Source organism: Coloeus monedula, assembly GCF_965178545.1.
Source record: "Coloeus monedula genome assembly, chromosome: 3".
Classification (NCBI taxonomy): domain Eukaryota; kingdom Metazoa; phylum Chordata; class Aves; order Passeriformes; family Corvidae; genus Coloeus; species Coloeus monedula.
Window position 1 is genome coordinate 34,015,244 of NC_138783.1, and position 26,925 is coordinate 34,042,168.

Consider the following 26,925-nt stretch of genomic DNA (forward strand, 5'->3'; position numbering starts at 1 on the left):
TGCTAATCCTGTAGAAATCAAGGGGATTTGGGACACTTCACTAAATATGTTTTGCTGCAGGCTGTTGCTTCTGGCTTGTGCAGGCTGCCTGTGGCTTGTACCCTAATTAGCATGTTTGGGATTTCTTTTTAACTCCCTCTCACCCACAGGCAGTTGTGGGAAAAGGCTAAACTAACTGGAGGAGGCAAGAGTTCTGTTTTCCAAGGTGCAGGTTGATGTTGTCCTGCCATTTGTCCTGCACATGGTGTTATGCATTATGGGCATAAGCCAAGAGAAGCCCAGAGATGGGTCCTACATTTACACCATTAGAAAATGTAAATCCCCTTTGGGGAGTGGTGGGAAGAAGGAGAGGCCTTTCTTTAACAGAAAAGCCATTCAGCATAAGCCACATTCTAATTCTGCATCTAAAGGAGAAGCTAAATTAATCACTGAGCAGAACTAATCTCTCTTTCAAATCAGCCATTGCATGGGGCTTGCACTGCACTCAAAGCAAGGCAGGGGAGCTGAGGGGAGGCTTCTGTTGGGCCGCAGACACAGCAGGAGCTGCCCAAGTGCAGATCCCCATTCCCTGGACACTCGAGGGATAGGAATCACCTCAGCCTTCACAGTAACTCCACTGATGGAGGGGCATGTGCAAACCCACTTAACTGTTCACCACATGGCAGAGAAGTGAGAGTCAGTATGAAGTGGAGTCTGCCACCTTTACCTGTCTGCTTGTGATCCCAGCTTGGTCAGTGGAGCCAGAAGAACAGTGGGACTCACCTGCAGCCCAAGGAGACACCTACTGGGCAGGAACAGCTGAGCATGCTTGGAAAACCAAAAGTGTTTGCACTGAAGTACAGACACACTGAGATACTGCACAGAGATACAGGTTGTTTAAAATGTAAGTTTTTAAAAAATCTTTATTCCAAACAGCTGATTAACCTGTCAAGGGTTTAAATCCGATTATTCAATACTGTCACAAGTTTCTAGTGAGGAAATGCATGGGTCAGAGCCTACATGTGGGAAGGAACTGTTGTGTGCTTCTGAGAGGGAACTAGAGGGAAACCCCCCCACTGCATCAATGCACTAAGATACATGTTCACAGAGACCAGCCACAAACCAAGGACATGGGCTTACACAATATATTTGGCCAATTCTAAACAAAGTATTTAAGACCTTAGAGATTTTTATGCTGGTTTTAAATTGTTTTTAAATTATTTTTTGTTTATTTCCATGTATTTAAGTAGGGGTCTTATGGAGACAGATAAAAAAGCATTCAAACACTCAATTTATAGCAATAGTTGAATTATGTTTGCATAAATGAATTCTGCTTTAGCAGAGTATTAAGTATTTTGTAACAGTTCTATGTTCTATGGCAGCCTGCATTTACCCCTTCACTGTCTGATCAAGAGGGAATTCCACACTGCAAGTGGAGACCATACAAACTAAATAGTAGTTTGGATCTTTTAGTAGATATATGTGCTGCTATGTGGACTGAATACCCCAAAAAGTGCACAAGACCTCTCTCAGTGGTAAGAAAAGGAACTTTTCAATTAGTCTCTGCACACAGACATACCTCTCATGAAACTTACAATCATGATTCAGGCACTCTAAAATATTTCCTCAAAGCCCCATGCCACACAGAAGAGAGCAAATATTTAATGAACTGAGAATGTTACACTTCTGTGTCAACAGCACAGCTTGTCTAGTTTTCATCAACATTTTCCTTAAATAAAGCCTTGATCATCTCAGCTGTGATATGCCCATCTGATTTACCAACAGTGTCCTCTTCTTTGTGGCTCCTGCTTGGCATTTCTTCTGGTTCCTTACAAGTAGGCGCGGCTTCTCCAACCACATACAGCCTTCTCTTCAGAGGTCCCAGTTTTGAGTATGCCTTAAGAAGAATGAATATGTTTCCTTTGCAATTTCATAGGAAAGCAACCATTCTTCAAAAAAAACCCAGCAACTTTTCTTTTTTAAGCAACTGTAGAGATGCTGCCCTGGGGTCATGTTTGATAATGTCAGTAATAATGGGCTTCTTTTGCAAGCCAGCTCATCTTAGGAGGCTACAGCCCTGCTGCCCTCTTCTCCTGTGTGTTTTCACCAATATCACCTTCTCCATAACCCAAATTCTAATCTCAAATTCAGTTCTGTGAGAAGAATTAAACTAATCCAACAGCTTGCTCCTGCCAAAAAGAGAGAGGTCCAAGCCCAGCCATGTGCTTTTGCCACATCTGCACTGGCTCTGGTTTTCTCCAAACCTCTGAGCCAACTTGGTTGACTAACCCAACAGAAAACTAAATCGGGGAGAAAGAAAGGGAAGCTTTTCTGCTGGGTTAGAGTGAGTCAGCTACAGGAAAGGCCAATGTGTATTGTTTTCTCAACCCATGAAATTTGCACCCAGGAACACCTTCATCCTGGCTTTCTGTTGCAGGAATGTTGATCCTTTAATGCTACTGTGCAACACAGATTCTAAAGAACCAGTATCCAAGCAAAAGAACCTCTCATTATGTGACACTCAGAATTCTTTCTAAGGGGAATTTCATCCTGACACTCCATGGGATGGTTCCTAGGACACCACTCAGTTGCCAAAACATGTGCCTCATGATACCAGAGATGCCCGAAGGCATCCAAAACATCCACGTGAGGCTGGCCCATGGGACACAGAACCTGTGCTCTTTTGGCACAGCATCTGAAGGACAAGGAGTGACCTAACTGTCCCAACCAGCACCAGAGGACTAAGACCAAGCACCTGAATTGCACTCCAGGTAAAGGACATTGGATGCCATAACACCACTGGAAGTAGAATGGTCCTGACAGTAGCTCATGCTCCACAATGAAAGATGTTTGTGTCAGTGAAAGTCCTGATAGCTTTAACTCCTACCTGGAAATCTTCATCTTCACACAACGAACTGTCCAGAGCTGGAGAGAAGAATTTTTTCCACAGCTCTTCATCACTGTCTTGAGGCTTCTCATAATCTGTTTTAGGCAGAATCTTTGGAAAGGCACTTCTGAGGCTCTTTCCATCTGCCTTTGCTTTTTAAAGAGAAGAAAAATTAACCGTATGTAATTGTTAAGCTTTATGGAAGTCAGAATCAGTACTTGGTATGAGCATTGCCTGCAATCTTTAATACAGCTCAGCCTGTGTGATGCAAAGAACAGCTTGGTAGTATTTTTAATTGGCAATTCAAGCCAAATGTTTGCTTTCCCTAGGTTTTTCTATGTGTTTTTTTGTTCACAATTTCTGATCAAGACCCAGGGACTGAAATTGATTGGAAGTTAGAACTAATGGGTCTGTGGGAGGGGGCAGGGGAAAAAATGAGCTTTTATCAGTTCAACTTAAATCCTGTAGAGCCCTGAATAGTTAAAAAGAAAAGAAAGGCGGTAAAAGCAAATGTACACTTCTTTATCCAGGTATGTGTATCTATAGGTACATAAAAAAAAGTTCCTGAATCACAGTTAGTCTACTTATTACTCCTCTAAAGAGATCACATCTGTAGTTGACTACTTCTCAGGATGACACAGGATTCTGGACATGGCCTGCCAAGTTATAGGCTTGCCTGGGACAATGACCCAGCTTATTGGAACAAAGCCTTCTCCTCCAGGTAACTATTGCAAAAGTCTAGCTATTTTCAAAGTCAACATATATTTAATACAGAAGTCTTAGTCAACATGTTTGCCTGATGGTTTCAAAAGGCCCACCTATGGCTGGGACTGATCAGAACTTCAACAAATTTCTTCATGTATCCGTAACTGTATGACTTCCATTTTTCTAACATATCTCTTTAATTTTGTTCTTTTTTCCATCCTTTTTCTTCTACTCACACAAAGATGTAAAATAAAACTTGTGATACTAAGGAATCCACAGAGACTGTCATAAACAGATAAGCACAGGCTCATGCTCCTTCTTGCCTAATGCCATATCCTTTTCTGGGGCACACCTACCAGAAGGGATGGAGATTCAGCCCAAAATTCAGTACTGCTTACCAAGATTTTCAGTTCAGGCTGAGCTCCATGTAGCTTAATCTGCTCTTGCTAGGGATTTATTTATAATTCAACTCTGGTGTATCAGCTGAATGACTGCAAAGTGCATGTACACTTAAAGTGAAAGCCAGCACAGAGTTTAAGAGTGTCCTCTCAGGGACAAAATATAATGAACTTATGATATGGATCAGTAAAGAACTGATTAAGATACGAATCATATCTTCATAAAAGATGGCCAGTACTGTAAACTGCATTCCAGGCTAGCTCTAGATGAGTAATTATATTCCACAATCTAAAACCAATTTAAATTTGAAAACTGTATTACAGGTAGATTGTGATTTTGTCTCCTTATGCAAATTACAATCTATCATTGCTGTGGTGGCTGCCATCAACTGGGAAATAAGGGGTTCACCATGTCAAACAGGTAGTTTGATAAAAAGCTTCAGAAATAAAAAGTCTGTAAATGTTCAGTAACTTATCAATTCTTATAAGCTGCATCACCTGCATATACTCTATTTTCCCTTTTCATTTCATCCTTTGGAAGCTCTTCTTGCAAGCCAGCTCCCTTTGTATGAAACAAATGCCTATGGAGTAAAAAAGATAAAGTGAAACCCATATAAGGGGTCTGAATTTTATCTCTAAACTGTCCTGTGCAGTGATTTGGGGTGAGAGGGACGCCACCCTTTTTGAAAGCCATTGCTGCTTAACCACAAAGGCAGAATAGCGCAATGGTTTAAAAATGCAACGGAGGCAGCCAGGTAGCTTAGTGGCTAATAAGCTGCTCTTTTTTATTCTTAGTGCCTAAGTTCAACTATATCCATGAGACTAAAAGAAAACAAATGTTATAGTCTCCAGTCAGTCCAAGATTCAGACCACAGCTGGCAGCTCTCATTTCAAAGAAATCCAAAGTTTGGAAAGGAGAGAAAAATGGTCACTTCTTAAGACTTGGAACTTTTTATGCAATATGGCTAAAATCACTGAACTGGGACTCGAAAATGAAGATGGATCTCTCACATTGTTGTATTGTGCTTTTGATACCATTAGTGTTGACATTTTGTAGCTAAATTAATCTTTCTCTGGGGAAAAGGGTAAAGCGTTTCAATACAAAAGAAGCTAGTACTACAGACACCTCTGCAGACAGACATTTCCCAAGGTCTCTTCCTTACTCAGTGCCAGGTCATTTGTTTCACTCAAGATTGCAAAGCCCTCTATATTTGCAAATTAATCTTCACATCCTTAAACATTTTGCCAACAGTAAAGGAAAGTCTATTATTCGGTAAGTAAAGGAAAAGTCTACTATTCAGCATTTAGTCTGAAAAGCTGGGGCTGAGACCATCTAATCGCAACACGAAGAAACTCTTTCCAAGCCCCAGTCATATCAAGTGAGTGGTGCTAGGTCTTAATAGATTAATTAAGAACCCAGTTTCTTCTCTGAAATTTGGTACTTGGAAAGTCCCAATGTTACTGTCATCCTTCAGAGATGCTACTCGCACATATACTCAGTCAAATCCTGTCTTCCCTCAACTAGGAAACTACTTTGGCTTTGATGTGGGAGAGCCCAAATAGCTCTAGAGGCAGACAGGAGCATAGTCTTTAAAAAAAATTAATCACTTTTAAGTCCATAAAAGCATTATTTTACCCTTGTACTCTCAGATGCTGAAGTTTGATATCAATCAGTTTTGCCACTAAGCTGGTATTTTCTTCTTCCAGGAGCTGAACAGAAGCTTCCAAATCACTATGTGCCTTTCGGTAGATCTTAACCTTTTGACAATTAAAAAAAAAGAATAAAAAGGAACTCTTAGAATTTTGGAAAGCTTTGATAGCAACTACCTTACCAGCACATACCCAGAAAGAATGCAACTGTATCAGCAAGATTGCACATTTGGTGGGGAAACACAGTGCCACATTTTCAAAGGGAAGGTCTCTCTGATTCTTTCACACCTTTATTAGAGCCCTTTTACTGTCACAGCCCATGTGTGTCAATCACAGCCACACATTTGGGCTATGCAACCCTGACAGCAAAATCTTCTTATGTAGTCAAACAGATCTGCTAGACAGGAGCTCTGGATTTTTCTTTTTTGCTTTCACATCAGAGCTTTGAGAGAGGAAAAGCTTCTTTGCATAGGTAAATTCAGGGTCTTGCTCAGCAAGTGTTGTTTTTCTAATTCCTTCTTATACACAAAACCTTCTTACCCAGAATTTGTGAAGTTTTCAGTCCAAGTTATCACAACATTTCATCCCTCAGAAGGTGGCTGGGCACTGGAACAGGCTCCCCAGGAAAATGATCACAGCCCCAGTGCTGACAGAGCTCAAGGAGCATTTGGACAACACTCTCAGGCACATGTTGGGGCTTTGCAGGACCAGGAGTTGGATTCAATGATCCTTGTGAGTCCCTTCCAACTCAGGATGTTCTATGGTTCTGTGACAGTGGCTAAGTCCCAGGTACTACTTGCTTTCAGATAGGTAATTGCCCCATATCACTGTGGAGTTATACTGACCAAAGGATGCCAGTTATTCAGTTCCCCAAATTCCTCCCACTTTTGTTGAAGTACAAGCAAGTTCTTACCCCCTTCACAGGGAGGGGAACGTACTTCAGGAAAGATATCTTCCCAGAAAGCTTAGCCCTATGCACAAGGTTAAGAGCACTACCCAGCGATCTGAAAGCATCCATTCTCACCAAAGCCAAATTAACCCAGCTATAATCATCCAAATTTGCAGTTAAAACTAATTACAACTTCTCCCAAGGATTAAAAAGGTGAAAATGACTGGATATTAACCAGTAACAGGATGTGGCTTGGCACATGAGGCGATGCAGCTTTGCACCATCTTGGTGTGACACAGTAACCATGGAAAAATGTGACTGAAGTCTCCAAATCTGTTTAAATTTGGAGGTGACTAATCTAGAGCTATTTTAGTAAGTCATTTTTCAGTTCAGTGGCCAAACTGAAAAAAAACCAAAAAAAAACCAAAACAAAAATAAAATTTTGAACTGAGACAAAACTAAAATTTTTGGTTTATCTCCCCCAAAGGAAATACTGAAAGAGTCTGTCAGTTACATATAAACATTAGTCTGAGAGAAAATATTTCATCCATATAAGAAAAGCAGAGAAAATAAATGGGTGAATTCAGAGGACTGGAGAAGTTAGTGATAATAGTTTTGTTTCCCCCAAAATTCAAAGCACTAATTCATAACACAGGAAAGTAGCAACATAGGAAAGTAATTCATAACATAGGAAACTTCTAGTTGAGAGGAAAGAAATCCAAATCCTTCAGCTCTGAGGTGAGGGCCTGTCAGGACATAAGAGTACTCCAAAGTGCTCTCTTGTTGGCACTGCTAATGTGTGTAAAAATTGTAAGTGTTCAGTGAGACAGGGAGAAGGGAAGAGAAGTCATACTCATTCAGTGATGGGATGCATAGATTTGAGCTCCTGTTTGCTTACACAGAATAAAACATTAATTCTTTCCCATTTCTTTGCACTACCCTCATTGCCTCAGAAGCTGTGGTTTGGACACCCTCCCTGGAAAGTTAAAGATGCATGCTCAGAACTCATTAAGGGGAAGAAGGAAAGCTGTGTCCCTGCATACTGGCAAGTATCTCAAACGAGTAAGTAAAATGGAGAAACCTCTGCCAGGTTTGTTGATGTGGCATGGAAAAGTAAGAAGTTTGTTTATTAACTTCCCAAAAAGTTTTGCTTAATTCTCAACTGTGAGGCTGTGAAAGTGAGGAAAGGCATTTCACCCACCAATCTCATGCTTAGATTTGATTGAAACAAAGAACCTATATTGACTGGAATAAATAAAATCAAACTCTCACCATGGAAAAAATTAGTTTCCTAAATCTGGCTCACAAAAAATTTTTCATGTCAAGAAAATTACAGCTATCTAATTTATAGCTCTAAATTGCCATTAAAGGACGGTATAAAAGCTATCAAGCAATTAATTACAACTATATATGATTTTGATTTTCCTCTCTTCAGTGTAGAGTCTCCATGGTTTCTTTACTACCTTCCATTTAATGTTGTCTCGAGCCATTTCTCAGAACGTTTCCAACATCCATATTCATTTTCTTTCAATACAGCAGCACTAGAACTTTAATGAAATTCAAACCTTTCCCCTTCAGCTACTTACCTGGCTGATCCTTTATACTATATAGCATCCCAATCTCCACAGATAAAAATCCTTAATTGTATGGAACATTGCAGTCCTTCATGTAACAACTTGGGCAGGAAAGGGGGTCCTCCATTTATGAAAGCAGATGTTCACCTCTTACCTTTATTCACCACAGTGCACTGTTTGCTGCTCAGGATTACAGATTAATTACTGGAAAATTGCTCTCCTTTGCCAGCAGAAGTCTCCCAAGGCCCATGACTGGAAACAGTTCTGACTGTAGGTCACAGTATTTCAAACATGAACTCCCATGATAAACTGTAGGCAAGTGATCCTCTTACCTCTTCTTTTAGCCACTCATTCTCTTCAATCTCTCTGCGACAGTGTTTGTCTAAGTATCCCACAGCATTCTGAGAAAACACAATTTAAGATCATCTCATCTGAAAGCAGAACTTTGACAGTCCTGCATACTACAAAGAAGAATCTTCTGCTCTTTAGCAGGAAATAATTAAGAAACATCCACACAACAGACTGTAGCATCCCCTGAGGGATTACAAGAGGATTTAGTTCACAAGGCCAGATGTTTCTCCATCATCCTGCCTAGAGCAGATTATATGTCCAGCAATTTACCAATATTTTTTTGATTTCCCATATTAAAATAGGACAGTTCCCTTTTTTGCCTAACAATTCTTCTGTGTTCCCAATAGTGCTCAAATCTTACTGCTTTCAGAAAACCAAACCTTCAGCTATTAAGAACCCCAAGTAAAATCCCAAATGAGGTAGTACTGATCTACAACAAGTGACCTAAACATGTAGAGGTCTGTGCTAATGAGACAAGGCTACAGTTTAATTATTGATGTCAGTAAAGGGGAAAGGAAGAACTGGGAGGGAAGATGCCCCTGTAGATCACCATTAACACAGTTCTTTGGATTATGTTCTCACGTGACTAGAAATTCCAGCACTGAAGCCAGGGAATTTAAACACCTAATGGGCCTAGTGATTTGTACTGAAGTATGCTTTGCATTTTGTGAAAGTAAGAAGTTGTCACTAGAGCTATTCATAAATCATGTTTTCAAATCAGAGCTGGCAGAGATGACAAAAAAACAGTGTATCAATAAACCTACATTTTCCTGAGACTGCACTATTGTGGCACTTTAAAAATGTTGTACTTTACAAGTACAGTGAAACCTTTTCTTTTTTAAATTGATGTATATTTTCATGCAATCTCTTTGTATGTTACTGCTTTTTAAAGTCTGTGCAAATGTCAAAATCAAGGCCATGGCAAAAGCAATATGTTCTCAAACAAGCCTTGTCAGTGCATGGTGCCCCAGTTTCCCATGCCTCATTTGTAAAATGTCCTCACATCTACCCATCATTATTCTGATGGAAAAAAGAAAAAAGGTACATGCATGAAGAGCAATAACCAATTCCATGTGTACCAAGATTTACAGCTTATTTTACATTTATTAGAAAAGTTCAGTGTCTTAATATGAGTTAAAATAATTAATATTGCAGAGTACATGTGTATATACATGTATATAATACAGTTGGCAGTTTTTAAAAAAGCAGAAAGAATACCTTAAGAGCCTCTTCACTGAGTAACTTCATGTGTCTGTCAAACAGTTTCTGATTTTCTTCTCTCACTACCTTCAAAGCTTCTCTATAATATTCTTCAAAACAAAAAAAACCCAGGGAAATCAGAAATCATTATTTGACATAATTTTTTCTGATAACAGATAGATAACTAGCATGTTGTTACTAAATTGGAACTTATCAGTGAGTGTCACCTGCATAGATGCTCCACAGAAAAGGATTCAAATATCCAGAAATCATCCTCCTAAACCCAAAGAACAGTAGTGTTAACTACAAAACTAGAAATTGGAAGTGGCTTACACATTTCTGTTGACAATTGCAACAGCTGAGCAATTCATTGCTAACTGAGCAGTGAGCTAAGCAGTTCTCTGCTAAAATATTGGCATCTTAACATTAAATTTTCTCTCTATCAATAGCAGAGCTCCTGGAGCCATGTGAGAGATTTGCTTAGAAAATTTATTTTTTAGATATAGAAGCATATTGGATCACCTTATCCACATGACATTTTTTCAGATAGTTATTATAAAGAGCCTAATACATTTTCTGACTTATTTAAGGCTCTAAGGGTCTAATTTGACAACAGGACAAAATGGAGAATGTGGCAAATGCCACAATTATTTGCTTCTGTCATTGCTTGTGGTCATTATTTAGAAAATGTGTCTTACATCAAACTGAATATGTTTGGCTTCATGTTCTAGTCACTCGCTATTTAATTATTTCATCCTTCCCTTTAGTTCTTTTTTTGCTCTTCTAAATAGCTCACTTCTGCTTGATATTTCCTCCTTTTGAAGGAATGAATGAGATTGTAGTAATTTTCTTTGAAGGAAGGCACTGCATACTCGTTCCAAAGGCTTGAGATTCAGTCTTTCTCTGCACTTGTGTTGCAGACAGCTTATTTCTGATCTGGCTGCAAATGAATATCTGCTAATGGACGCACTGCAGAGTCAAAGGCAGTCAAATATGAAAGGTGTATTAGTTGTGCATTAGTTATTAATTTAACACTGTGGAAGCTGGACTCCACCATCTTGACTTGGCAGAATGAAAAGGAAGTACTTCCATACTATAATGAATTCACTGTTCCATTATTTCAGACAGCTAAATAACCTGAGTTGTACGGGGAGAATGAAAAAAAGGAGAAACTGCGTGTCTGAGCAGTTCCTAAAGAGGCTATCTTCCCTAATCCTCTCACTGCAACACTGTTTTCCCCACACAACACCTAAACATGTGGCTCTCATTTGCTTCCTCTCTTCTCCAGCTGTTTTGTTTAAAATGTCACCACCAGACAACATGAACTGTGCCAGTGTCAAGCCCTTCAGTGGTACACACAGAGACAGAAACCTGTTCATCTATGCTTATTCTCTAAGCGTGTTACACATTCAAGGCGTGAACAAGCCCAATTTGTTGCTGCCTCGCTCTGAAAGCTCGTTAGATTTCTGCTGGAAGGCGCTATGCCCCAGACACTTTCTAGGTTCAGTTTTAGGGAGTTAAGCAAAATAGTATGGTAAACATCCAGTACTGGCAGCATCATTTCCCAGTGTGTTATGTGGGCCACTTATACATGTACCACTATAACATGACTTTCAGTAAATACACTTCTGTTGGACCACGAATTTTTAACTTTGTACCCTGTGACATGCAGGAGGTCAGACTGCATGTCCCTACTGGCATTCTATATAAAAGCCCATTCTATTTTTCACTTCGTATTTCAGCAGCTATATAGGAACGTTTTAAATCAATTAAGAACACGGAAAATGCATAATGAAAAAACCCAACCTCTCCTGAATACAGTGATGGATATCTGACAAGCTATCTGGAAATGTAGAAGCCACAGGGCAGATCTTAATCATGGTAAAATATGTTTTGAGAGACAAAAAGATAGCTGGCTGGCTCTTATCCACAGTAGTTGATGCCTGGTAATGGCTGGCACAGAATATACAGAGACCCTTAGAGCAGTGTCACAGCCTGTTACTACCAGCTGCTTGGCTGTGGTCACGCATACTGAGAGGGACATAAAGAAAGAAAACCAGGACATCCTTCTCCTGTTGGGAGCGTGGGTTATGTAACAGCAAAATAGTTAAATGATTTTAAAATAATGCAGTAATAAAGAAATCTTTGTAAAGCACTCAGCACCACAATATATAAGCTCTCAAATTAATTCCACTTTTGTGACAGTGCTGAAACAGTTCCCAGTGTGTGTCTATGTCTGTACAATTTTGCAGGGCCTCACACTGTCCAACTAGGAGGAAAGGTCCAGACCACTGGCTAAAGAGCTCCCTCTAGTCCTGCATGCAAACCAGTGTGCTCCATAGAAAAGACCGTTCCAAGAATGAGCTCATACTACTTTCCTGTCAAAGGAGCTTTCAATATGTGAAGTGCTTGTAGATGATGAGAAGTAACAGCAGCAGAGTCAACATTTTCAGGTATGACTGCTAAGGGAGCCCTCTGTATAGGCGACCTAAATATACGTAGACTTATTTTTACAAAAAACGGCTGTCCTTCAGAGTGACCTTTTTTAAAAATGGGTTCCCTGTATTTTACAAGAAAACCATCACAGGACAAGCTTATTAGTTTCTTTAAGTGTCGTCATTTCTGTAAACTTTATCCATTTCTTTAATAAAGGAATTTTTACAGAGAGAGAGAAAGAGAGTCCTTATATTTTTCAGGATCATGCAGCCCATCCTAGGTGCACTTAGAAAAGTTAATGGGAATTACTGGAGAAGTTGATACAAGTTACTAGAACTTGACCCAAAATTAACTGTATAATTTAATTCCTGCAAGCAATGTGCAAAGACCCTGTAAGACTTGCTTTACACCAGCTGTAAACTGACCTTCAGTTCTTTCAAGTTCATATTTGACTTCTGCAATGTCTTTTTCCAGACTGCTGATCTTCTCAGCATGTATTTTACTTCCGACATTTTTGTACTCCAACCAATAATCTCTCTCACACTGCTTTTCTGAAATTATTTTCTTAATTTCTTCAATTTGGGAGCGTAGATCTATTAAAATAAGAATGTCAAAAGACAAGTTCATTACTGATTCCTTGAACTGGTAATTCTTACAACGTCAAATTCTTTAAGAAAGGTGCTTTCACAGGGAATGGAGAAGGAAGAGGGATTCTTCCACACTACAATACGTTACAACCTGCTGGCCTCATGTAGTGTCAAGGGCCACCATCATTGCTGAAAACAGCTTGGTCTTATTTTTCTAAGAAGAGACAAGAGTTCTCACCGAAATGTTGGGACCCAGGTCATGTGTCTCCCACAGAGAATCGCAGGGATGGCAGCCAGAATTTTTAACAGTCAAAACTGGTCCTTCTTCCTGCCATCAATAATTTTATTTTTAATCTTGAGTGGAGCCAGTGCTTAGGGCTTTCATGAGTTTCAAAAAAGAAGGAGCGTCTGTACTTGCACAATACTATATATCACTTGGAAGGGACAGATTGACTTATAAGCCCTCCACAATCTCATACTAAATTGAGAAAGCCCAATTTTGGGGGAAGAAAAGTTTTCTACTTTTTGTGCAACAAGGAACTTGAATCTCTACTTAAATTGCAAAACAACAACAACAAGTACTCAATCCCAAGTGTATAGACTGTAAACCACACTTCCCCAAATCACAACATACCTTGAAGAAGTTGTTCTTTGTCCTTCACAAACTGAAAAACTGCTTTCAGTGACTCTTCCACATCATCCCTGGTTACAACCTCCTTGTCATCTCGTTTGTTCTCCTTTTCTTCTATTTGTCTTACTAAGCGTCTGATAAGCACCTTCTGTTCCTCCTTCAGAACAACATTCTAAGAAAGAACGGAAGACACAGCTCATATTAAAATGTTTTCAAAGCGACATATTTAAGTAAAAAAAGTAAAATCTGGTCTAGTGCCAGATTAAATTCAAGAACACCCAGCTAAACACCTATTCTTCATATTCTGAAAGGACAGAGCAGAAGGGAGAGTTTGCAAGGCTCAGACGTTTCCTCAGTAACTTCAAGACCGCTGGAAGGAAATGAGAGACAAATGCCAGCTGTACTTGGTACAGCACACCAATAGTCATCCATTGCCTGGAAAGAAAGCTGCTGGTGGATAATTTAATAACAATATTTATATGTAGGATCTATTTGCTTCATGTTGACATTCTTCATGAGAATGTACCATCTTCATGTAGAAAAATCATGAGACAATCAGGTCACTTGCATATAACCACAGCAAAGAGTCTTGTCAGAGCTGAAATTAGTTATACCTTCTGATTCCAATCATAGTCCTTGGCCATGACCCTCTCTAGTGACACTCAGATTATTTGAAATTACTGATTGTGTATGTTTGTTCCCAAAGGATACCATACAGGAGCAAACAGTAACAGTTACTAGGCAGTAGAGTCTCAAGCATTCCTCATTTCTAGGATTAACTCTAAACCACACAGAAACATTAGCAGAAAATAAAGAATAGAGCTCAAAGCACTGTCAAAACCTGATTAAATTAAACAAATAGCACTTCACCCTGCTCAATCTGAAATATGAAGGAGTCCTTGAGAGACCACAAACTAGCAGCAAATTGGGGGAATAACTGTAGAAAGATGGCTGGGGGTAAAATTAGAGGAAACTAGGAAGTTATATTCACATCCTAACAGAAGTTATAGTGGTCAGAAATTATAGGATAAAATGTAGCTGCTGCTCTCTGAATGGAATGCAGTTGGCATGCTTGAAACCTATTCCATGATGATTCCCTACAATCTGCAACCATAGCTCCTGCTAAGGGAGATGGAACAGAGGGTGGAGCAGAGTGGAGACACCATCACCAGGCTGCATAGAAATCCTTGCAGGGAGGGGAGCTCAATGGTACTCTGTAGCTGAGAAACTGCACAGCACCTGTCAGCCAGCGGAGAGAGGAGAAGATGTATGCCTAGAGTCACTCAAGCTCCACCTAAACACAAGGAAATAGTATAAAAGTAAGTTAGGAATGGGGAGAAGTTTGGGAAGACTCCATTGTAACTGCTGGGATCAGTCGACAGGCTGAACCTGTCTTCTCCCCCATAGGGATGCCTATTGGGTAAGAACCAAACTCTGTGGACACTGAGTACTTTCATTGAGGATTAGAGCTTCTCTGTGCATCGCTTTGAATATGTTTTTGCAGTGAGATACCATCAGTGACAATCATCAAACCTTAATCTGTCACAATTTTATGTTAATGAAGAGCCTTATTCTGTAAACTGTCAGTGTGAGTCCTTCACAGGCACCAGCCCTCAGTAACACACTCAGATAAAATGGGGAGACCCACTGAGGAGTCATAAAGTGAGGAGACCCACTGTGGGATCTCCCCTATGCTGTTGCTCTGTGTTCCTGAACAAGTCAGTTGAACTGCCCTCCAATCCAGCAGTATAACCACAAGAGACATAAGATCCAACAATAATCATAAAGGCCTTCAGATTCCTGGAGAAAGAAGAGCAAATGCCACTTCCAGTAATAGTCAAGCCACAAATGAAACATCATCCAGGCTTCAAGACTGAAAGAAGCACCACATAAAGCTAAACAGATGGATACTTATAAAGCAGGGCAAGCATGGGCATGGGAAGGACAGAGAGACATTGTTTCAATGTTTCACTGCTATGAAGTGCAGGCTGCAACATGATCCAGATAAGGATTTTTGAGCAATTTCAATTAATTTTAATAGGTGACTCTGTATTATCTATTCTCAAAGTTCACTGCTCACAGTCATCAGATGCCATATTATGGCTGTTTATACACGGTTCTTTAAAGTGTCACTCAGGTGCAATCAGCAATTACACAACCTTGTTCTAAAAATTACCCAAAACAATTCTTAATCCAGGAGAAAGTGAGTCTTCATCAAGCAGTGCTAAAAATTGCAGCTAGTATGCTAGCATGATGGTCTTTCTTCTTTATTCAGTTTTTATTGTAACTATGTTTGCAGCAAGAACTAGATTCTCACAGAAACCTGTGCAATTCCATTACTTCAAAAGTGATCCAAAGAAGGTCAGCAAATCTTAGTACTTGGTTAGGTCTGCTAATACTGCTGACAAAAATGAAGTTTATAGCATTGAAGAATATTTGCAGGACTGGTTAAAAGGCATATCTGAATGTACTGCAGGAAAGATACCCACTGAAAAGGGGCTTGTTGTCCTGTGTTTGCTGTAGAGAAAGATGGCAAAGAAGGGCAACAAAGTTGGTAAAAGGACTAGAGCACAGGTTGGTTGTGGAGCAGCTGAGGATGTTTAGTCTGGAGAAAAGGAGGCTCAGGTAGCACCTTATCTCTATCTACAACCACCTGGAAGGACTTTGTAGCCACGTGGAGGTTGGTCTCTCCTTCCAGGTGTGGGAACCCAGAGTGCTGAGAATATTTCTCTACCTGTTTTTAAGGGTTCTTACCCCCCTGAACAACACTGTTTTAGCTTCAAACCTTGGAAAAAATTACCAACAGTCAGACAACAACTAGAAAATACAGTGGTGTGAATTAGGTTATAGACTACTATGTAAGATTGTCACAGGGTGAAAAATTGAGAGGTTTTAGGCTTCTCTTTATAGTAAATAGGTAAGAGTAAAAAATATCAAAATGGAGGATTGTTGTTGTTCTCTAAACCTTCTTCTCCTTCTTCTACTACTCCATATTCTGCAGTAAAAGTGGTTTGGAATGATTGGATAGAAAATTCCGCAGTTCCTAGTCGTGTTACTGAATAATTGGTAGGAAAGTGAAAATAAAGTACGTTTTTAGTAACTATTGGTTAAAATATCTTTAAAAGGCTGTGTAAATCTTGATAATTACTCACTCCTACTTTTCTTCCTTCTATGCTGTACCTGGGTCATGCTAGTGGCTCTGTTCCTCTGATAAGACTTAATAAACAACTATCTGGAAGCATTAAAACTAAAGGAGACATCTCAGTTTATCTCTCAAACTCCTTGCAAGGACTTTCAGTAAATTCTCTCCCATCAGGAGGGACTAGATGTAAGGCACGGTAAAGTATCACCAGGTAACAAGTAACAGGACAAGAGGAAAAGGCCTCAAATTGTGCCAGGCTTAGATTGGATATTAGGGAAAATTTCTTCACTGAAATGGTGGTGAGGCACTGGAACATGTTGGCCAAGAAAGTGGTGGAATAGCTATCCCTGGAAATGTTCAAAAAACACGTAGATGTGGCACTTGTGGACCTGGTTTAGTGATGAACACAGTGGTGCTGGGTTAAACAGTTGGACTCGACAATCTTAGAAGTCTTTGCGATCCTTAATGATTCTGTGATTCCATGTAATACACAGGTGGTTATGAGGATCTCTTGTGCATTGGAAAGCACCTCCACTGAACTCACTTTACCTTACTGCTGTGTCCTATTCTGTAATGTTCTACTCCTGCAGCTTCTTTTTAGCATGTTGTATTTAGGACATTTATTATTAAGTGTTGTCACACTTAATTCAGATAACACTTTAACTTTTAGCACATAAAGTGATTCACTATCTCTAATTTTATTGACTGTAACAAATTCACTGCAATAACTAGTTTTAATGTATGCAGTATTAGAATGGAAAGAATAAAACTGAATCTGTGAGTAAGAAGCCACAAATAAAATTTCTTGGAAGAAGGATGCACAGTCACTTACTCTTTCAAGATTTTCTTTGATCGTTTCTTCCAACCCTTCCAGATGAAACAAAACCCGTTCAATTGCTGCGTCTTTTGCCACAATGCTATGAAGAGAGAGTAAAGAAAGAGACATTCTTACAAAAACATAGGAGAAAGAAATGCTATTTAAGCTAGGTGAGATGTAAATACTACCCAAATGTTTATTTTCATATCATATTGCTTGACTCATTTGGGTAGATACCACTGTCTGCTTACTAACACATAAAGAAATTACTTCCTGTATACATCTAGGCCTGCATGTTAGTTTGGATTTCATATCCCTAGAGAGCAACAGACTCCCTGGTTATACTGCTCCTGTGTAGCCTCTTGAGGGCTGGAGCTGGTTTGTTTTTTCTGCATGATTTTTAGCTGACCTGTTACACAGGCCACTTTCAGGACAAGATTATTTGTGCTCCAGAAAATATTACTCATCACTAGCTATAGAGAAGGCCTGGGCAACTCAGACATAGGTCAAATGAATCTCAAACTGGAGAACTCAATGGGATTCAATTCTTCTGATAATGTGGTTTGTCAAGCTTTGTAAACTACATTTTTTCACCAAGAACTTGTTAGCCTTTAAGAAGCACTAAGAGAATAGGGACTCCAGCCTAAGTAGTATGTTCTGTTTGTGTATTTTTGTCAAAGAACTAGCTCACTGATTTCATGTTTTCATAGACTACTTGTCATTCTCTTTGCCACAACTGTAAAATAAATATTTCCTTCTGGTGTTTTCTCTTCTAGAATGAGAAACACTAGGCTGCAAATGGTATCTATTTGCAAAATTCTCTGTAATCTGTACCTCTGTTCCCAGAATTCATTCATTATATGGCACAATGGAGGCAAGTATTATTATCACAATGACAATTATCACAATGTCTTTTATTCTTTTAACAGTTCTTCTTCCTTCAGTTTTTAGTTTGGGGGTTTTGAGTGCTTTTTTGGTGGGTTTTGGGGAGTTTTTCCCTTCCCTATTGCATTAAGCTACTTTAAAAGAAGATAATTTTTTTCCTAGCTAATTTGCTAAGTTTGGATCACTGAATCATGCAAATTGCAGGTTACTAAATTTGCATCCTCTGGTGTCACTGTGCTCCAAGGTATTCTTCAGGTTTTCTATCAAGTACAAAGATATTAGTTAGAGAGAGACTAGAGCAGAGATATGGGGGTGTGGTGGTCATGGCCACAGCAAAAGTACATAATAAAATTGTTTTTCCTAACAAATGCTGAAACAGAGAACCTTAATGAAAATGCAAAATAACAAACTCCCTAGGAACAGTGACCATTATTCAGTGTATGGAAATAAAAAACGGGAATGGAAGTTAAATAAATACTACACACTTGATAAATCCTAAAGTGGAATGTGACAGATATTCACTTGTATGATTATCCACCTTTGCTCAGTCAAATGGTAGAGAAATTACAGATTACAGAGGTGAACAGAAGGACAGGGAGAGCAAGGGGGAAAGAGAAGAGAGAGGGAGAAAGATAAAAACAGCAAGAATACTTTTCTTCCCTTTTTCCCCTACTGTTGCTGTAGAGACTACATATTCCATGTCAGGGCAGCACCTATTTCAGTGGAAGACTCTCCAGACAAATGAGTCATTTGCTTGGCTATTTGCATATGCATAACAAAAATTTTATCAGAAAGTGGTACAGTTTTTTTTCTCAGCCCAGTAATACAGTTTCCTTATTCCGTCACAAAATAGATGAGTTAGTTTTTGACTTTTCAGATGGTATTTGTTTGTGATAGGATTTGGCTAAATCTAGGCTGTTTCACTATGGAAAATTGTTCTCTGTAAATGAAACAGAAAATCCTGTGAACATAAAGCCTCTGAACTCTTATAGATGTCACTACAACTATACATGGCTACTTTTCATTTTGCTTACTCCACTTTTCATTTCCACACCAAGGCACTACTCCTTGCTCCCTAAACACTGATAATTGTTGGATATTTGAGTGTTCCTGAGGTATTTTCCTTTCAATTTCTGTCTCTTAGATAAAAGTTGTGAAGCTTACTTTTTCTCCTTTTAACCATCTACTCAAGAGACTAGAAATCAAATAAATTGGTCTGGTTTGTAACTGCTTCAGATATTTCCCCCTTGGCTCTTACTTTTCTCTGCTTGATTTTAAGAGGCCTTTAATTTATCTATCTCTTACTTTCAAAACAAAACACTGTGCTCTGCTCTCAGCTGCACCAAGGAAGACAGCAAATTGTAGGTCTTGAGGTTCTGGCTAGTGATAACAAACCTCCACGAACACCAAGGAATCTTAAAAAATACAGTCAAATATGATCTTGCAACTTCAGTGTATGCTGATCAAAAGCTTGCTACTAAAAGAAAAACTGTCAGGGTTTTTTGGTTTTAATAAAATTTTTTTTCCCCAAGTTATAGCCTAATGGCATAAAATTTCTGACCCATTTAATTGCTTTCTTACAGCTACAGTTTAAAAAGTGTACCTTTCTGAAATAGCCTCAAAACCCCAAACTATCAGCTCAGGCTCTAAATTGGGTAAGTTGTTTTTGTTATCTGCTTCCTTCATTCACATACCCTATATGAGTGAAAAGTTAAAATATATTAAACCTACTGATATTCTAGTAAGGCTTCTGGTAAATCTGATTCAGGTTCTTGAACTTGCTCTTCTGGTTTCTTCTTTTTCTTATTCTCTTCCATTTTTTTTTTTTAATTTTTTTTATACTTGTGCTAGAAGTGAAGGAAAAAAATATATTGATGAATGGTTTACAAAACACTGTATGTTCACTGGCCTGTGTCATTTGTGACAAGCTTGTAACAGTTCTGAAATAAAACAATTTGGGTTTTTGACAGCAATAATCCTGCCCAGGGTAGTACTCAGGCCCATGTCTTTGGGGCAACCTGATATATTTATATATATATATGTATACCTGAGAAGATACAGTGGTCTCTATCACCACTTACTTTTTGCATCCCTTGCTGCAGCCTGTCTTTTACATTTTTGCAAATCAAACCAGCAGTTGTTCCTTTTCCAGTCCTTTGTTTCTTTATCAGGCTTTTTGTCAACTCCACTTGTTCACATGCCTCTCTTTCTCTCTCCTTCTGTTCTCCTAGCACTATGAATATCTCCCTTTCACTGCAACTCTGATACCAGCTTTCATTGTCAGAGCTGGAACAAAAGCACTTTCTGAAGGGATATGCATGTCAGCAGTATTCCCTGGGCATGCTGTCACAACTACCAACCTCAGAATTCGACTGGCAATGAATAGTTCTGTAATGGAACTGATAGCATATATTATACCAAATAAAAAATGCCACAAGAAAGGGCACTTATGAAGATTCATTGCTTTTAGCAGTCACATAATCAAATGCCCAAACCAGAATAGTTTATATAGTATAGGATGTTTTATTACTGAATGAGTAGGAACATTGTGCATAACTTGTTTTCATATTAAACTGCTTGTCTGAATTTTAAGTTCTGAATTTTACAATAATAGCTGAAATTGATAAAAACTTGTGACTAAACACAGCAGGCTGGATACTTTTCCCTATTAAAATAAGCACAAGTAAACAGGGAAAAAAATCAGTAAAAAGCCACATAAGCAAGCCTGTAAAATCAAGGGAATGAAGTTAAACCAACTATTGACAGATGCACTGTAATCCATACACTGTCCTATGCCTTCTCACCACACTCACCATACCCTGAAGCAAGGCAATGTCAGCTTTCTGTATACAAAATAATTTTCTATCCTATTTCACATACAACCTTTGCAGTTTCCAATTCAATACAATATTTTTTCATTAAACTTTCAAAAATCTGTCATACTTCTTCAGCGCAGAATTAACTGGACTGGTATTGATTGCATTTCCACTTGAGCATTTATTTTACTGATTTCCTCAGAAACTGAAGATCACTAGAGTACTCCCTAAGGTTTTCTTTAAATTATTTCTGTCCCTTTCACTAAATGGATAATCAAATTCCCTGCTTAAAACTGGATATAAACTGAAAATTTTGAGCAGTAGTATTTTGAAAAGGCTTAGGGCCTTTCTTTATTTTAACTCCAGACCCAGATGAGCTCCAGTGATGTATTTATGAAATTTTTCCCAAGCAGAGAGGAACAAGAAAGCTTCCAAGCTGTAAAAGGTGAAAAAATACATACTACAATAAGGGATTTGCCGGATTTTGCAAACCACAGAAAATACACACACATGAGAGAGAGGGGAACACGTTTAAGGGGACTGAGGATTGACTGCACATTTTAAACCGACAGGACATTTGCAGAAGGAAAGATCTATTTCTTCTCCCAAACAAATAAAATTGTGAGGTGCTGACTGACCCCCTGTTATCACTACCAGCACTGTCTCAAGCAATAACTACACTGCCACTGCATCCTTAAAAGGAGCAGGCAGTTTCCTGACACTGCAACCCAACTACAGTAACTTTCCAGACACTCTTTACAGAGACCATCTGTACAGCAGCTCACCACTCTCATGAGCTCAATCATTGTCACTAACACCATCCAAACCAGCACTTGCACTCACATAATTACCCCTGTACATCGAGCAGCTGCACTGCCAGAAGCCTCCACTCCCTCAGTCCCCAACAATTATAGACTCACAGAATACACTGAGTTGGAAGGGACCCATCAGGATCATCGAGTCCAACTTCTGGCCCTAGGCAGGACACTCCAAGAACCACACCATGTGCCTGAGAGCATTGTCCAAACACATCTAGAACTGTGTCAGGCTCGGTGCTGTGACCACTTCCCTGGGGAGCCTGTTCCAGTGCCCAACCACCCTCCGGGGGAAGAACCTTTTCCTGATATCCAACCTGAACCTCCCCTGACACAGCTTCAGGCCATCCCCTCGAGTCCTGTCACTGGTTACTAGAGAGGAGATTGGTACCAGCCCTTCTGCTTCCCCTCATGAGGAAGTTGCAGACTGCAATGAGCTCTCCCCTGTCTCCTTTTCTCCAGGCTGAACAGACCGAGTGCCCTCAGCCGCTCCTCATACAGCTTGCTCTTACTACCCTTCACCATCCTCGCGGCCCCTTTTGGACACTCTCCAATAGCTTAATGTCTTTCTTGTGGTGCACAAAACTGCACACAATGTTCAAGGTGGCCGCCCCAGTGCAGAGCCCAGCAGGACAATCCCCTCCCTTGCCCGGCTGGCGATGCTGTGCCTGATGCCCCCCAGGACACACCTGGCCCTCCTGGCTGCCAGGGCACTGCTGACTCATGTTCAACTTGCCATTGACCAGGACCCCGAAGTCCCTTTCCGCTGGCTGCTGTTCATCCTCTCCCTCCCCAGTCTGTCGGTACACCCGGGGTTGCCCCGTCCCAAGTGCAGAATACGGAAAATCGATTACCTCAGTCACTCTGCAACATTGTGCAGTCACACTGTAACCCCTACCCAATCTCCAAAGCAGGCTAACAATTCCCTCTGCCCTCAATCCGTCCCTGGCTAACCCTTCCCGCATGTCCCTTGCACTATTCCCCCCAGCCCCCTTCACCACCAGACACCTCTGCAGACAAAGCTGGGCCACCCCTCACCGAGGCCAGCGCCTCGCCGCCCGTAGGCACCAAATCCCACTGGCGCTGCCACCCTGTGCCTCAGCCCCCGCCACCCCTCCCCGCCACCGCCAGAGAGCTCCCGGAGGCACCTCCCCTGGCCCTGCCGCCACCCACACCCGCGTCCCCCCTCACGGTCCCCGCGCCCCGGCACCGGGCCCGCACCGCGCGCTGGGTCTGCCCCGGCCCTGCCGCGGGTCCCGGAGGGTCCGGCCGCGCCCTGCCGCGCGCCCCGCCCGCCGGTCGCCATCGCGACGGGGCCGGGAGCCACGAGGTCCGCCGGCGCCCTCTGCCCGGGAAACAAGAAGTACAAAAAAAAAAAAAAAAAAAAAAAAAAAAAAAAAAAAAAAAAAAAAGCTGGTGGGACTGCCTGGGTTTCGCTCAAATGCGGTGCCGGGCTGAAATCCTGACGTCCTGAGGTGAAGTTGCAGCTCTCTTCAAGAAAGAGAGCGTGTCCCAGCCCCGTCCTGGGACAGTCCCACACCGAATGTGAGCTGGGCCACCCATCACCGCAGAGCTGCTTCTTCAGGAGCAAGCTCCCTCAGTCCAAGGCACTGCGATGGAGCCTTGGGTGGCTCCTGAACTGCAGTAACAGCAGCAGTACTCTGTGGCCTGTGACCCCTTTGCTCCACACCAGTGCAAAAGGCCATGCCCAGCGGTGGGGACAGGGCTCCAGAAGATGGAAAGGAGGGCTGGAGTCTTATCCTGAACTACTTCTGCTTCTCTCTTCCTGGCCAGTAGACTGCAATAGATTTTGGATAGGTTCTGGTCATTTCCTTCCTTTTCATAGGATATCAGTGCCTGAGCCACATAATCCTGGGAGCCATGCTCAACCACAGAAAAAATTATAAATCACTAAAGTTCTGTTGTCTGCATTCTTGTGATGCCCTAAGAGGCCTTGTAGAAACAGAGACTAGACAGGAGTAAGGGAATAAAGGCAGATATTTATTTGAAAGACCTTCAAAGGTACACCCTAGGGAGCCAGAGGCTACTGCCAAGATGGACCCCAAGGTGGACGACAGGTCAAGAGTTCTTCACACTTTTATAGGTTTGGTTCATTTGCATATCAGGGTTAATTCTCCAGTTAAAGCTTCAGTTAATGAGGTAGTTTCCCCAAGCTTGCCCCTCCCTTTAAAGGCTTTTGGTTTATACTTTTTGGGCCTAGGATGGTCTGGATGTCCTTGGAGAGCAGGCCTGAAGAGGCTTTGTTACATCTACCTAGCATGAGAGAGCAGAAGTTAACAGGCTACAAGAAACTTCAGAGTTACACACTAGGCAGTATAGGATTTGAAAAATATGAAAGTTAAAACCTAAGGCATCACTCGGGCAACATAAAATCATAAAAAGTCTTGTGCTGGAAGAGACATTAAAGATCATCTATTTCCAACGCCCTTCATCTATTTCCAACCCTAGTGAGCAGAGATGTCACCCACTAGTTCAGTTTGCTCAGGGCCCCATCCATTCTGGCCTCGAAGACTTTTAGGGATAGGGCATCCACAGCCTCTCTGCGGCCTCCTCTTTCGGTTTAAAATCATTCACCCTTGTCCCATAACTATCTGCTTGTGTAAAAATAGTCACTCTTCCTCTTTTTTATAAGCCCCTTCTAAGGACTGAAAGGCTGCAATAAGGTCTCCCCATAACCACCTTTTTTCCATGATGCACATTCGTATTTACTTTGTTCATAATTTTTGGCCATCCCTGTGGGAATCTGTGTTGTCCTTTGAAAAGTCCTGTTTGACATAGTAGAGCAGTGTCTGTAATTAAGACATATTCATTGAACTAAGAACTAAGTGCTTTTAGTCCTACACGCAGAGATCTCTAGCCATGCTTCATAAGAGAGTAAATTTAAAGATGCCCTGGTCAGGGGCAGCAGGACTTAAATCTGTTTTGTTCGGGAGCAAAAGAGAAGGAAAATGATCAGGCCCTAGTCATGCACATTTGATTTTGAAGCCATTTCTTTCATGATCATTATTATCAACCAATCTTTTTCTTACCACAGAGAGCACCATATAGAGTAATATGAATTATCCACGCTGCTTCCTTTTATGGTTTGCACTTCTGGTATACATTTTCTTGTAATGTTTTAAAATAAATTCCAAATAATTCTAAAATGTTTTTGAAGGCTTGCTTTTCAAAGACATAAAGAAATGCCTTCTGCTAGTCAGGTGGCAGAGACTATGCTTCTCCAGTGTGACATGTCCTCATATACACATACTGGCAGAATAAAGAGCCATTCCCACCTCTCCCCAAAAGAAAAAAAAAAAGGAAAAAAAAAAAAGAAAAAGAAAAAAAAAAAAGACAGAAATGGAGTTTAATAGAAGACAGGACTGACAGTGTCCAGCAGGTGCGGGGCATGGGCAGATAAGGACACTAAACAGCCCTCATTTCATGTGATTTACCCCTTTTATCCCCTTATCCCTCTGTTTCCCCATGCTTACACCTCTCCAAACCACCAGGTTCATCCCCTGAATACCGTATAGTGAGTCTTGTGCAATCTGAAAATGCTCTCCCCTTGCATTCCACATTGTGTCCCACCCTCCGAGGCAGTGATCCTCCCAGTCTGTAAGGTGCTGGGGCTCCCCTGGGACAGCCCTGGGAGAGACTGTGGCTGGGAGGGGGTTACCTGGGCTTCCCCACCTGCCCTCCTGCCTCTACACTCCTTCATGTGTAAAGAGATGGACCTTTGATGGGCTTAGAGCTCCTGTGGTGGGCTTGGGGGCAGCCAGGCAGGGTATTTCTCAGGCTCCTCCACCCACCATCATTTCCCTGCCTTCCTTTGTGCATGTGGAGAACTTTTTATGGCATAACTTAACAGTGTAGAAGATTTTAAAAGAAACAAAAAAGTTACCTTGGGGCCCAGGAGCCAACTGAAGGATGAAAAGCAAGGGATGATGTGGTCAAAGCCACCTGGGAAATATCACTACAGCCATTAAATGAACATCAGAGTTAGGTCTGATTTTTGTTAGTTCATCAGAGAGCAGCTGAGTGTCAAAGACGGTTGAGTGACGGAGGAAACTGGAGGAAGGAAAGCACTATCAGCTAGACTTGCTTCACTGGAATTAACTGTCTCTTCAACTAATACCTGTCACTTTGTAACCACACCAAAGCACTTATTAATTTTTTCATTATTGGAAGAAGATGGGATGACTTCTTTTTTACTTTGGGAAATCACTAGAGAGATAGCCATCCTGAGTGAGGGGCTGAATAAAAATGGTGATCTACTTTCTGAATCTGATAGCAACACTACTACACAAAGGTACCTGCAGACTTCATTGCTTTGGGTCTTTTTCCTGAAGATGTCATAACATTCTGTTGCACTGCAATCGTGCTGAGGGCTTAACAACTCTGTGACTCCATCTGGGGAGCACAAAGAGGAGGGTGGGTAAAGTATGTCCTTCTATCATTAATTTTTGTTCTCTTGCTGCCACCTTGAGAGTGTTCAGGCTCAATTCACTCGAAAAACATCTGTCTGTGCTTACATGAAACACATAGATTCTTAAAATCTACTGCTTCACTGCAAGGTAGCTGTAGGGACAGGCTGGATACTGGGTGCAGACTCCTTCCTCTGAAGTTACTGAGGAATGGGTCTGAGGGTCCTTCAGGTATTCCGTGTTCTGAGGGTCATTCAGATATTTTCAGTTTCTTCTTTATTGTGAACACTGAAGATATCAGCTGACAACTGGTCTGAGCTGGGACAGTCCTTCTACACACAGTCCCACAGATTTCATCTGCATCCATTTCACTAACACCTCACAAAATTAAATGTAGGCAGGAGAGCGCACCTACGTATTTTAACAGGCACAGCACACACCACATACACAGTTTCTCAGCAGTCACTTGTCACAGTGCTGGAGACCTCCACCACCCAGCAGCAAGGACCTGCTTTTTCCTAAGCTTGGATCCAAAGTCCTTGTTTAAAGGGGGAATTTTTTTGGGCAGTGGGTACACCAGACCCATCAATTCCAAGTCCATCCAGCAGAGGCCAAGCGCACTCAACAGCTGCCAGCTGAGACCGCGTGTCTGGTTCTGAAACATTGTTTAACTCCTACCATCGTCTTCGGTACTGCCGTGAGAGGGGAGAGAGAGGTATTTTACATAAAAGAAGAG

The 26,925-nt window shown here is 40.9% G+C and overlaps 1 protein-coding gene across 1 annotated transcript; it reads right to left on the reverse strand.

The window, feature by feature from the left end:
- Positions 1–1,687: 1,687 nt before the first annotated feature.
- CCDC83 (coiled-coil domain containing 83) lies at positions 1,688–23,053 on the reverse strand (the record flags this gene model as incomplete). Its single annotated transcript, XM_082277759.1, has 11 exons — positions 22,984–23,053; positions 19,863–19,978; positions 17,262–17,346; positions 13,291–13,459; positions 12,495–12,662; positions 9,652–9,743; positions 8,415–8,483; positions 5,606–5,727; positions 4,468–4,550; positions 2,867–3,018; positions 1,688–1,876 (listed from the first exon to the last, which is right to left on the reverse strand). The coding sequence occupies exons 2-11, from the start codon at positions 19,946–19,948 to the stop codon at positions 1,688–1,690; spliced, it is 1,215 nt and encodes a 404-aa protein (XP_082133885.1). The 5' UTR covers positions 19,949–19,978; positions 22,984–23,053.
- Between the last annotated feature and the right edge of the window lie 3,872 nt (positions 23,054–26,925).